This window comes from Hipposideros armiger, unplaced genomic scaffold (genome assembly GCF_001890085.2).
Source record: "Hipposideros armiger isolate ML-2016 unplaced genomic scaffold, ASM189008v1 scaffold_8, whole genome shotgun sequence".
NCBI classification, from domain to species: domain Eukaryota; kingdom Metazoa; phylum Chordata; class Mammalia; order Chiroptera; family Hipposideridae; genus Hipposideros; species Hipposideros armiger.
Genome location: NW_017731358.1, coordinates 2876512 through 2889191, shown reverse-complemented (window position 1 = coordinate 2889191; position 12680 = coordinate 2876512). Strand labels below are relative to the sequence as shown.

Here is a 12680-nt window from a genome sequence, read left to right as displayed (position 1 = left end):
AACTTTATACTTAGTAGAAGAACCTTGTACAAAAGAATACACACTGCAGGATTACTGTTATGGGTTGAATGTGGAAGTCCCAACCCCAGGAATGTGATCTTATTTGGAAGCAGGGTTGTTGTAGATGTAATTAAGTTAGGTTCATACTGGAGTAGGATGGGCCCTTAATCCAATATCAGTAGTATCCTTGTAAGAAAGGAAAGAGACACAGAGAAGAGATGGCCATGTATAAAGACAGACATACAGGTAGAAGGCCATGTGACTAAGGAGGCAGAGACTAGAATTATGCAGTTGCAAGCCAAGAACACTATGAACTGTCAGCAACACCCAGAAGAGCTAAGAGAAACACATGGAACAGATCCTCCCCTGGAGCCTTCAAGAGAACATGTCCCTGCTGACACCTTGATTTTGGGCTTATAGACTTCAGAATTTTGAGAAAATAATTTTGTGTTATTTTAAACTACCTAGTTGGTGGTACCTTGTTATGACAACCCGAGGAAAATGCACAGAATTCCATTTACATGAAGTTCTAGAACAGGCAAAACTTATACACAGTGCAAAAAAATAAAAACAGTGGTCGACTTTTGGGGGTTGGGAGTAGAAATTAACTGGAAAGGACATGAGGGGACTTTCAGGGATGATGTTCTGTATTATAGGGGTTTGTGTTACAAAGGGTTATACGTATGTGAACACAGTGAAAGTACAGTTAAGATTTGTGCATCTCATTTTATGTGAATCTTACGAGGTCGGACAATTAAGATTGCGAACTTGTCCTAGAAAAAGTGCTACATACCTCATTGCTGAATATCAATATGGTCACCTTTGAAGTGCTCCCCTTAGGACGCTATACACTGAGGCCAGCACCTAGTCCACCCTTCAAAGCAATTTTGGAATTCTTTTTCTGGAATGGCCATCAGAGCTGTTATCGTATTACCCTTGATGTCCTGAATGTCATCAAAATGTCTTCCTTTCAATATTTCCTTTATCTTTAGGTAAAGAAAGAAGTCATTGGAGGCCAGATCAGGTGAGTAGGGAGGATATTCCAATACAGTAATTTGTTTACTCGCTAAAAACCCCCTCACAGACCATGCTGTGTGAACTGATGCATTGTCGTGATGCAAGAGCCATGAATTGTTGGCAAAAAATTCAGGGCGTCTAACTTTTTCATGCAGCCTTTTCAGCGCTTCCAAATAGTAAACTTGGTTAACTGTTTGTCCACTTGGTACAAATTCACAATGAATAATCCCTCTGATATCAAAAAAGGTTAGCAACATCATTGCAACAAGTTCACGAACTTAATTGTCAGACTTTGTACATTAAAGAAAATGATAAGCTAATAATGATCTAATATTGAAATAAATGAAAAATAAGACTGATGGATGAAAAGATGTGTAACACAGCAAATATAGTAAAATGTTAATTGTTATTGTTTAATGGGTAGAGTTTTAGTTTGGGAAGATGAAAAAATCTGGAGATAGATGGTGATGGGTTCACACCAATGCGAATGTATGAGTTATGATAAAAAAATACAGTGAATGTTTAAACTGAAAAAATTATTAGAGTCAAAGACACACTGCCATTAATCCCCCTCAAAATACTCCCCCTAGCTTCAAACACACATCCCATTGTTCTTGCCACTTTCTGAAGCAGTTCTGGAAGTCCTCTTTCGAGAGTGTCTTTAGTTGGGCTGTTGTGGCTGCCTCGATGTCCTGAATCGATTCAAAACGTTTACCTTTCCTGGTCATTTTGACTTTGAGGAAGAGCCAGAAGTGCACGGTGCCAGAACCAGTGAATAAGGTAGATGAGGACACACCGTAATGTTTTTTTTGACAGAAATTGCAATACCAGATGTGATGTATGACATGGAGCTTTGTCACGATGGAGGATGAAACATTTCCCCATTTCTCAGGCGTTTTCTATGCACATCGTTTCTTAAATGCTCATAAAGACACAAAGGAGGACTTCAAATAGCCAAGAGGTAGAAACCACCCAAATGTCCATCGGTAGGTAGATGAAAGGACAGATAAAATATATCCATAAAATAGAATATTACGCAGTTCTAAAAAGGAATAAAGTCCTGATATATGCTACAACATGCATGAATCTTGGAAACATTATGCTAAGTTTAGGCAGACACAATAGATCACATATTGTATATGAACACACATATGAACTGTCTAGAATAAGCAAATTCATAGACAGAAAGATTAGAAAAGGGGGAGAGAAGAAAGTGGGGACAGAAGAATGGGGAATCATTGCTTAATCATTAAAAATTTTGGGGTGATGAAACAGTTTTTTAAACAACTGGTGGTGAAATTTGCATAACATTGTGAATGCAATGAATGCCACTGCCACTGAATTGTACACTTAAAAATGGTTAAAATGGCAAATTTTGTCATATGTATTTTATTGCAGTTTTGTAAAAATAATGTAAAATACCAAAACAACTGAACTGAATGAACCCTTTAAATGGATCAATTGTATGTGAGTATCTCAATGAAACGTTTTTTTTTTCTTGGGAATGCAACAAATTTATTGATGAAAAATGCAAACTATTCTTACAGTTTAGGTTCTATTCTCTATACATGCTTTACATAGGGAAGAGCATTACTGAATGTTTTTCCTGTAGACTACATCTCTAATTTTGTAACAGTGAACTTGTTTGAACTAATCTATTCTTTCAAGGCAGTGAGGGTAAACTGGTGATCTACAGCTGTGTTTTCTCTGGTCTGTAGTTCAAAAGAATTTCAGTTTTTTCTGGTAGGATTCAAAATATGGACTTCTAGATTTCTGGGTTTTCTTGAAAAAAAAAAAAACATGATATTGGCATCACTGGACCCAAAATCCATATGGGAGCTCTCACACAGATTGGCTTTCTGGTGAAGGCAATAAAGCGGTTTTAATAAAAGGTAACTACTGTTAAAAATGATTAAAACAGCAAATTTTGTTATATGTATTTACTACAATAAAAATAATGCCAACCAAAAAAAGGCAAGTACACCAGAGCAGACACCACTACATTTAAGACACACTGCATGGCTTACTGATCATATAAGTGGATCAAGCTACTAGAGTCAAGTGCTCCTTTAGGGCATACTGAATCAGCTGCCCAGTCCACCCTGGGGGGGGTGTGTGTGTGTGTAGGGGTGGGATGTAGGGGTTTTGAATAAAAATGACTTAACCAAAAGGAACTGGTCTCAGAAAGCTAGTTTAGGCTCCTTGCAGGCTTAAGATAGATATATCTAAGCAAGTAAGTTAGAGAAAGTAATTGAAAGTAAAAGAAATATTAACACAGGAATCTAGTAGTTTCCTTATTTCAGCTGTTGCTGTTCTATACCATTACTGCTCATCTGTGAATATTTATACAACTTTTCATAAGAATGAAGACTCTACACTGGCGATTTCTGTCAGGGTTTTTTGGTGGTTTTTTTTCCCATTTTTAACCCAACAAACACCAACTGAACACACCTTGGGCATTATAACAATGACTAAAATCTTGCCACTGACTTTGGGGCCCATAGAACCCAACCCTCTGTGAATTATTTAGACAGATACTAGGAGGGCTTTCCTTTTTATCTTTTGAAAAAATGGATTAGCAGTGATTCGTTTTTTAAAGGATTTTGGGTTTTTTAGCCAAAAAACACGCTGGGTTTTACTCACCGATTTCTTCTGATTCTTGCCCAGATGTTTTAAGCTTGCATTCGTTTGGATAGTGTTTTTGAATTATCTCCCACAGTTCGCTATCGATAAGAGAATTTCTTCGGGTATGGTACCGGGTCCACGAAGAGACCCGGCGGCGACAGAAGGGACAACATAAATTCGCCTTTTCGACAGTCGATTGGAAGCATGCTTTACAGAGCGTGTGATTACAAGGCAGCGTTACCGGCTCGATCAAGATTTCCACGCAGATCCCGCATTGGCAATCCGACAAGGAAGGGATGGCGTCTTTAGGCACAGCCATTTTAATATGCTAAAAAGGCATATTCAACATCAACACCCGAAAAACAAAGAATAGTATATCCGGCCCAACTACGGAGAAAGCAAATTAACTGTTTTGTGTTGAAAATTATGCCCAACAGCGTACCAGAATTCAGAGATTGGAAACATCAAACACGTCTTGAAGCAAAAGGCGCTCCGCGCGTCAGGTAAACAGTACTACCCTTGAAGTTGATGCAATCTGTCCACGTTTAGGACAAACGCAGGATAAGAAAGGTTTCCGTCGGGAAACCTTGGCTGCCCCGATGCATTAAGAGAACCTTTTCGGCAGTGCGGACGGTGGGTTCCGGTTCCCTGGCGCGGAAGGAGGTATGCGCCAAGTTCCCCTCCTCCCTCTTACCAGATGAAGATGCTCCCTCGGCTGCCAAGCCGGAGGCTGCCGAGGCACACACCCGCCAAAACACTGCTCCGGGAAAGACGCTGCTTCCGCCCGGACGCTTGGCTCCAGTGGAGCTGACTTCTGCTTTTCCGTTGGTGTAGGGGCAGCACACGAACCCCAGCGTCCCAGCTTTTGGGCGTCTCACGTCGTTTCCTGGCGTTCTGAAGCCGCCCCTATCCTTTCTTGGATCAGTCAAAAAGCTTAATCTTTGTGGTGTTGCCGGAGCAACCGGATCGGGACTAATGACGTCACAATTGCCCGCCAAAACTGCCCCGCCCTCCCAGGAAACCGCCCATGGGCAAAGACCAATAACGTTGGGCTGGGTGGGACTTCTGGATGCTCCGCGCGCCACCAATTCCGTCACATGGCCTAGGGAGGGTCTAGCTCTCGCGTCGCAGCCTCTCTTGCCTTAGCTTGGGTAGAATCTGTGCGTCCCTTGCTCTTTCTGCTCCGTGGGGCTGCGGAAACCTGGGAGTGTCGCGATATTTGGCCTGTGGTTAGAAAAGGGAAACCAAACAAATTTTAAATACCAAGTAGTAATTTAAAAAATTCTCCTCTGAGTACTAAAACTACTTTTCTGTTTCTCTTAATTTGTAACTAAGCCTCTTAGGTCGCTCCCCCGAAGTTCTTAGTAAAGCATCTCCAAGGTTAATCTCCAAGAAAGGTTGTGGTCAGAGAATCTGCAAACGGGTACAATTTATAAATGCACTTAACACTTCCTTCTATAGTCCAGCCCCTTCTTAAGTCTGCGGCCCAGAGATAGGTTGTTTTAGGATTGCCTTCCCTCCTAAGGGCTTGAGAAACCTCCCGTCTGCCTCCACCTCGAAGCTCAGCAGTCGTGTGCATCATTTACAATGTATTGATAGTACTTTATTATTAAATTTCAATCTAGAACCATCAAAATTACAAGGAGGCCAAAAAGAAAATAGTTTAACATTTTACGCATTTTGAAATAAGTTTTTCCAATTGGTATTAAGTTTTTGTACTGATCCTACTGAGAGCTGATCCTACTGAATTGAGTCCTATGAAAAATACATATTTTGGTTAGGAAAGTGGAGGATTAAATATAGGCTGATCCTTAGTACTTGAGAACCAAGCCTTTATGGACCAAAAAAGGGATTCTATTGAAAGTAATTTCACAAGGTGATCTAATCATAACTCCCTAACTGGCAGGTGGTGGTGGGTAGTTACACCCCAGGCATATAACTTTTTAATAAAAAGTTTATCTTTGTCTTAAGCAAGCAATGTCCACTGTTTCTGTGCATCATATCTTTGAAATATACCATAACCACTCTCAAGAGAGCACAGAATCTTGTCAACTATCCTGTAGTCCAATCCCTGCCTTGCTTTCTCCCACCTTCCTGTAATCTTCCTTATGGTCCCTCCTTAATTTCAAATGCATTAAAAAAGCTGCAAAACTTACTCTCTGAAGCATATGAGATCTTGCTCCCTGACATATGTAATCAGTTTGGCTCAAATAAACTCTTATAAAAATTCTCTACAGATTTGGACATTTTTACATTGATATCTCATAGAGACAGAAAGTAGAATAGTGTTTGCCAGGGGCTGGGAGAGTTATTATTTAATGGATATAGAGTTTCAGTTTCATACATTCTAGAGAGAGATGGTGGTGATGGTTGTACAACATTACGAATGCATTTAATACCACTGAACTGTTTACTTGAAAATGGTTAAGATGGTAAGTTGTATGTGTATTTTTACCACAATAAAAAAATGGTGGTGGGGGGAGAACCAGCTCTGAGGGTTTTTTTAAGGAAATTAACCATAGGAAGAGAAAAGAAAACCACTGTGCATGAAAATAGTCTAAGTTCTTTTGGGTTTGCTGGGATCATTCAGGTTGGGGAGATGAGTGGTTTCCAGATGGAACCAAAACAAGTATGTGTTGGTCTGTGGTAAAGAGCTTTGTTTTATTTTATTGTGCGTTCAGAAACCTTTGGTTGCCATCCAGTTGTCCATAGTATCAATTCCTTAGCCCAGAGTTTCTGCTCCCTAATATGGTCCAACCTGGTTTTTCCATGGAATCTTCCATTGTTCTTTGAAACATTCAACTATGATCTACTTTATGTCATCTTGTGCTTTCAGGTCATTCCTCAATTCATCCTAAATGAGTTGATTTGTGACTTTGCCTACTTAAAGGACCAACTCAGTGCACTTCTCGAATAAGTATTTCTCCATCAGACAGTGATACTATAACAACAGAATGCTTCTTCTGTTTCTCTCCCCTCTGCTGCTTACCATAAATTTTAGTGTGCATTTCTCCTAGGGCCTTCAGGAAAATATCTCCTATTGTAGATATGCTAATTAACTAGAGGAATTCTGCAAAAACAACCTCCTGAATAAGTGGGAAAAGATATGCAAAGCCATGGCTGTTTATCAAAGATTTACAGTAATCTCAGGACAGGACTCAGATCGGCAGGAGTCAAGAACTAACTGGGAACAAAGAGATTTGGAGATTTCTGCTCTTCCTTGGATCCCACCTCTTGCCCCACCCATTTTCCCTTCCCTTGATGTAAAAAAAGCCTGAATTCTGGGCTCTCTGAAGATGGATTTGTAAAAATTTATTTCATCGAGCCTATTTATGAATGCATTTCAAGTTTCAAAAAACGTTACATCTTTACACAATACTTTATATTTTTGCAATTTTTAGTAAAAATTTCCAAAGTGAACAAAAAGATACTGTATAAAACACAGTAGACATTAAACTGTCACTAGTATTAGATCTCATTTGTCTTGATCCTTTTGTTTCACCATATCTTGATTTGCTTTGTCTTAAGATGAATTTGACAAAGCTATTGGGTTGTCGGAAAAGTTATGATGTATTTTTTCTATGTTTTTCGTTGCAAAAATGCACCATGACTTTTGTGACAACTCAATAGAAATCTTCTATCTTCTCATTATGGTGCCATTTCAATAAATAAAGCTTTTCCTTATTCCAAACTCTGATCTACTGGATATTAAATATTTGATACGTCAAACAGACAGGCCTTGCAACAGCAACAATACCTCTCCTCTGAACTCATCCAATTGTATACCTCCTAGTGATAGTCATTTTTATTGTGGTCTTATTATTTAACTCTTGCATTTTGATTTCTATTTTAAGGTACTTATGTCTTCTGTAATGGATACATTTTATGAGTACAGTAAAACCTTGGATTGCGAGTAGCTTGGTTTGCAAGTGTTCTGCAACACGAGCAAACATTTCTATTAGGTTTGTGCAAAAGTAATAGCGGTTTCTGCCATTACTTGGCAGAATACATTTAATGTATTCATCTAATACATCTAATAATACATTTTTAACTTGGTAAATGAGTGATGTCTTGTAATACAAGTAGTTTGATTCCAGAACAAATTATGGTTGCAAATCAAGGTATTAATGTATATGCTTCCTCATTGGCCTTGTTTACTTTCTGGACCTACCATCCCTTGGTCTGCCTGAGGCTGACCAGTTGCATGCCTGGAATCGCTGGCTTCTCCTACCACTTTTGGACTCCTGTGAAACACTGCACTGAACAAAGTAGGCTCTGACTTTCCAATGGTTGCTGGGAAGGCTTAAATGATGCATTCTGTAAATATAAGGTGTTATTCCCAACGGAGCAAACTTTGGCCAATTGAAAACAGTGGACTGAGTGAGCATGACAGAGAAATTCCCTTTCCTTCTTCCTTCCAAGGCATGGCTTCTCCAAACAGTGTCCCTGGAGAAGGATCAGACTGAGTGGATGTATCTGCCAAGCAACTTCCGTGTCTCTCGTGGCTCATTTTCAAGGAGGGGCCAACAAGATTACATATCAACTTGTATTATTTTTTATCCTTCTCTACCTAACATCCTTCCAGAGTGTTGCCTCATTCTGGCTGTCCTGAATTTGTACCTCTAAATAAAGCATCAGCACTTACACTTTACCTGGAGGACAGGATCCACATTTTTTAATGTTTCTGTTATTCACAGCACCTAACACATGGCATTTGGTGTTCAATAAATACCATAAATGTATGGTCAATATGTGCAAATTCCTATTCTAGTATAAATACCTGTGGTACTGTACTAGAGAGAAAATGTACATCAACATACAATATATATTAGGTATTTTTAATTGTTTTGTCTTTTAATAGATAATACATTCACAGATTCAAAATTCAAAATGTACAAGATGGATTAACAGTGAAAAGATTTCCTCCTATCTTTCACTGTCTAGCCTCTTAGTTTTCTTCCCTAAAACAATCAATGTTATCACTTTCTTATGTATCTCTCTAGAAGTTTATAAAGTTATGGATATATTAGCTTAAATGTGTGTATATTTGTATTTGTTTTTGTCCTTTTTTCCACTTAACAATATATATTGGAAATAAATATTTTAAAACAACACATCTTAGTGATAACTCCATATCATTATACAATAACACAAAGAGCATCTTCACACTCTTATATGCTACACAAAAAGTATCCACTTTATCCATTTATCATAACTTCTCTAACACTGCCCTCACTTTTGCTATAAAAATAAGCCCATAACAAAATTGTATATACATATTTTTTCCCATTTTCAAGATAAATTACTGAAAGTGGAATCACTAGGTCATAGGGTAACAGGTTAGTTTTTGACTGATGGCATCAACTCTTTTAGGGATGGCTTTTGCTCTTCAGGGGCCCCCACTGCTTTCCCCTTCTCAATGACCTGAATAGCCCTCAGCAAACCATCCTGCAGACCCTGGTTCTTTATCATGTTGGTGATCATGAAAGTGACATCCCTGATGTACATCTGCCTCACTTTAGCACTGTAGTGTTCTGCCTTGTTACCATGCGCAATAAAGAAGGTACAAAGTGCTGTGATATCGCCTTCTTGCAGCCCACACTCATCTAGGACAGACTCCCATGCAACTCTAATGCACTTGTTCTTCACTTTTCGTCTAAGGACAGAGGCTAAGGTGGGAAGACCTCTCACCAGGTCTGGAAGCTTCTCAAGCACCTGAGTGTGCAAGCAGATGAGTACTTCAATGACGTAGCTGTATAAAATATTCAATTCCATTGAGGTGAACCTACAAAAAAATGGGGAGAGCTCCTTAAGCAGTAGGACATTTTATGTTCAAATATAAAGTGAAATCTATTAGGATAACTCAGAGAAGTACAAACCCACTAGGAGAACCAGCTATTGTGTTTTAGAAAATACTTACTTTAGAAATAAGACCTATGCTAAACCAGACATCTTAGTTCTCCAGCCACCCATACTATAATTTTCTCAATGGCAGAGGAGTTATATTATCCATCTCTGTGTTAGTAAGACTTTGGCAAGCAAGAGACTGTGATGAGATGAGTACCACAGTGTCTGGCATATAAACAGGCACTCAAATGAATCTATTTTAATGAAGGAACCTAAACATATGTGATTTCTTCACAATCCATTGTTGAAAACATATTAAGACATTCAATTTTAGAATGACCATTGCAAGCTCTCATAATGCCACAGAATTCCACTGAATTTTCATTGGATACTCACTTGAGTGCCAGAACTGCTGTCCACAGCTCATCTTGGGCTGCTTGGCTTGCCAATGTCTTGCTATGAAGTTCAAATTTCTGTGTCAGATTATCTTTGGTGAAGTCCAATTCTTTAAACTGTGCTTCTAAAGCTTTGAGTTTGTGGTCTACTCTATCGAATAAAAGAATCAAGGGTTAGTTTAGGTCAGGGGACAAAATTAAGATGTTGCCTTAAGGTAAGACTATAATATATTGTTTGCAACCACTACCAAATTTGGGTAGCTATTTAAATTTAAGATTATGAACAGATGCTCCCACTTGCCATTCTCCCTAGCCATCATCCTAGTTCTTGCATTCCTTATGTTGTCAAACTTTTGAATTGTCTAATTACATCTGCCATATCTTATCTTCGTATAGTACTTTATACTTTAAAAAAAGTATTTTATACAAGCATTACTTTTGAGTCTGACAACCACCATAAAAAGTGAAGCAGACATTTTTACTATTTTACAAATAAAGAAATTGAGTCTCAAAAGATTGAGACCTAATGTCATATAGCTAGCTAGTGCTGGAACCAGTATTTAATAAGCTGGCTTTTTCTACTCTATTCTGACTGTCCAAATCCTAACCTTCCTTCAAAGATAAGCTCAACTCCCAGTGCCTGCTTGAATCCCCCAGCCTTTCTACCTGAAGATCTCCTCCCTGGTTACTTCATTCTCACAGGGACTGCCTCTATCACCTGACACTCCTCACCTCCTGCTTTATGTTTAGAGTTAGCTTTTCATGAAAAAACGTAAGCTCTTGTAGGGAGGGGAATCAGAGACTATTTCTTGACCATCTTTATCCCTGTTCCCCAACACCTAGCAAAGGCCTTACACAGAAGTAATACAATGTCTTATATGATTGAAATCTGTAATGTGGATGAGAAGGTGAGCTGTGTAACCCAACAAGAGGATTTGAGGATCTCTGAACAGTCTTAATCATTAGAGGGCGCTGTGGCACTGGAATTGTGTCTCCCTGAACTACAAAGAACTATAACAACAACACAACTCACTTGCCTGAAGCCACCCACATTGTCTTTCATGAAGGAAATGATAAACACACACCACTTCCCTGAACTTCTATGTTCCCAGTGACCTGAATACTGTTGTGGTTGCCCAGGTTCTATCCTTGACCTTTCTTTCAAGGCTAATTCAGCTTCAGTTACCACCTCTCTCTTAAGCTCTAGACCTGTATCTTCAACTATGTTTTGTACACCCCTACCTGGATGGGATGTCAAACTCAACTGACCTACTAACCACCCCCCCACTCCCGTCTTCTGAAATTACTACAGTGGAATTTTCTCATTTACATATAGATAATGGTCAGCATGAAATGTGCGTTTTGTAGGAGTGTGAGCCTGCATGACTTAATATGCCAGCAATCTCTGTCTATACATTAAAACCATGTTATCTGGCATACTGTTTGTATTAAATTTTAGACCTTTTTTAAGACTATATATTACTTCTAGGTCATGTCTAGCTTGAACTTTAGACAGGAGTTTCAGCTTGTCAACCAGTATAAAAGTTTACAATTGCAGCAGTTTTTTGGAGTCCTCTTACCAAAAGGCATTCCCAGACCATTCCAAAGAAATTCTAAACAACATGTCTGCAAATCTGAGTCTGTTTTCTACTACAATTCCACAACTCAGTTAATGACACCACCATCTATTCAATTGCTTGAATTAGAAATCTCAGAATACTTACTTTTTTTCTTCCCATTAATGTCTCTATTGCCTCTTCTTTATCTCCACTAAACCAGTTAATCACCATCTTTCCTGGACCTAGGATTACATTAGCCTAACTGGATCCCTGCTTTCAATTTCTGCCACCTCCATTCCATCCTCCAGAAATATGCTCCTGAAACACAATTCCGATCATGTAACTCATTATATGCCTTTTATGCCACCCTGACTTGCTCAGTGATATTTAGAGCCAAGTTGGATCTTCTCAGCAATAAAGATGAAGTCCTTTACCCTTTGCTCCCATCTTCTGCCACTCTTTTCATGGCCTAGTAACCAATCACATGAGACATCCAGCTGGTGACTGAATACAATATGCAATTCCATGCTTGTATGGCTTACCTGTACTGTTTCCTTGGCCTGGAGTTCCTTCCTATGTTTTTCTTTCTTATAAACTCTTACTCACACTTTAAGATCTAGCTTAAATGCTTCTCTATGAGGAGTTCTTTTTCTTAGTGTCAAAGGCTAAATTAATTGATCCTCTCTTCATGTTCTCATAGCCCTTTAGGAACATCAACATTATAAGGTCAATCACATTAAATGGTAAGTATTTTTGAATACTTTTGTTATTCTTAAAGGTTGTGAGTTTCTTGAGGGCAGAAAGCACATTTTACTTATTTTTTTATACCTACCATATAGCACATGTATTAATTGAATGGAATTATAGCACTTGGGAGTAAGTTTTTCTTTATTAATTTACATATTTTTTTAAACCTGAAAGACTTAAACCACTTTAACAGAGATAGGATCCTAATTGGCACGTCTGTGGTTCTTTGCCTATTTTTACTCCTTGTTCTTCTCTTACCCACCTTCCCAGAAAAGCAGACCTATGCTTGCTCCCTCCCTGCAGCCCTTAGCAACCTTTTCATGGCCTCCTTCAAGGATATCAGGGTTGTGGTTTCATTGTTCATCTTCTTAAGGCAAAACAAAAGAAAACAAAACAAGTAAAACAAAAACCCAATAGAGGTTTGAATCCCAGGTTTTCCGCTGTCTTCCACTCAGCAACAGGCAGCACCCGGATGAGTATTCGATCTAAA

General features: G+C 38.8%; 2 protein-coding genes across 3 annotated transcripts in view; both read right to left on the bottom strand.

Moving 5' to 3' along the window:
- The window catches only part of RNF168 (ring finger protein 168), a 26117-nt gene extending 16698 nt beyond the window's left edge, over nucleotides 1-9419 (bottom strand). The window contains exons 1-3 of one of the 2 annotated variants that reach the window (XM_019651805.1): nucleotides 9334-9419; nucleotides 4337-4866; nucleotides 3661-3970 (exon numbers count right to left, since the gene is read on the bottom strand). In XM_019651805.1, coding sequence (XP_019507350.1) covers nucleotides 3661-3961 — 301 coding nt within the window. In that variant the 5' untranslated portion in view covers nucleotides 3962-3970; nucleotides 4337-4866; nucleotides 9334-9419. Of the gene's footprint in view, nucleotides 1-3660; nucleotides 4867-9333 lie in introns of both variants that reach the window. The other variant, XM_019651801.1, reaches the window with a different exon arrangement.
- On the bottom strand, nucleotides 6940-12680 carry SMCO1 (single-pass membrane protein with coiled-coil domains 1). Its single transcript, XM_019651819.1, has 3 exons — nucleotides 12505-12680; nucleotides 9886-10035; nucleotides 6940-9427 (listed from the first exon to the last, which is right to left on the bottom strand). The coding sequence occupies exons 1-3, from the start codon at nucleotides 12552-12554 to the stop codon at nucleotides 8983-8985; spliced, it is 645 nt and encodes a 214-aa protein (XP_019507364.1). The 5' UTR covers nucleotides 12555-12680; the 3' UTR covers nucleotides 6940-8982.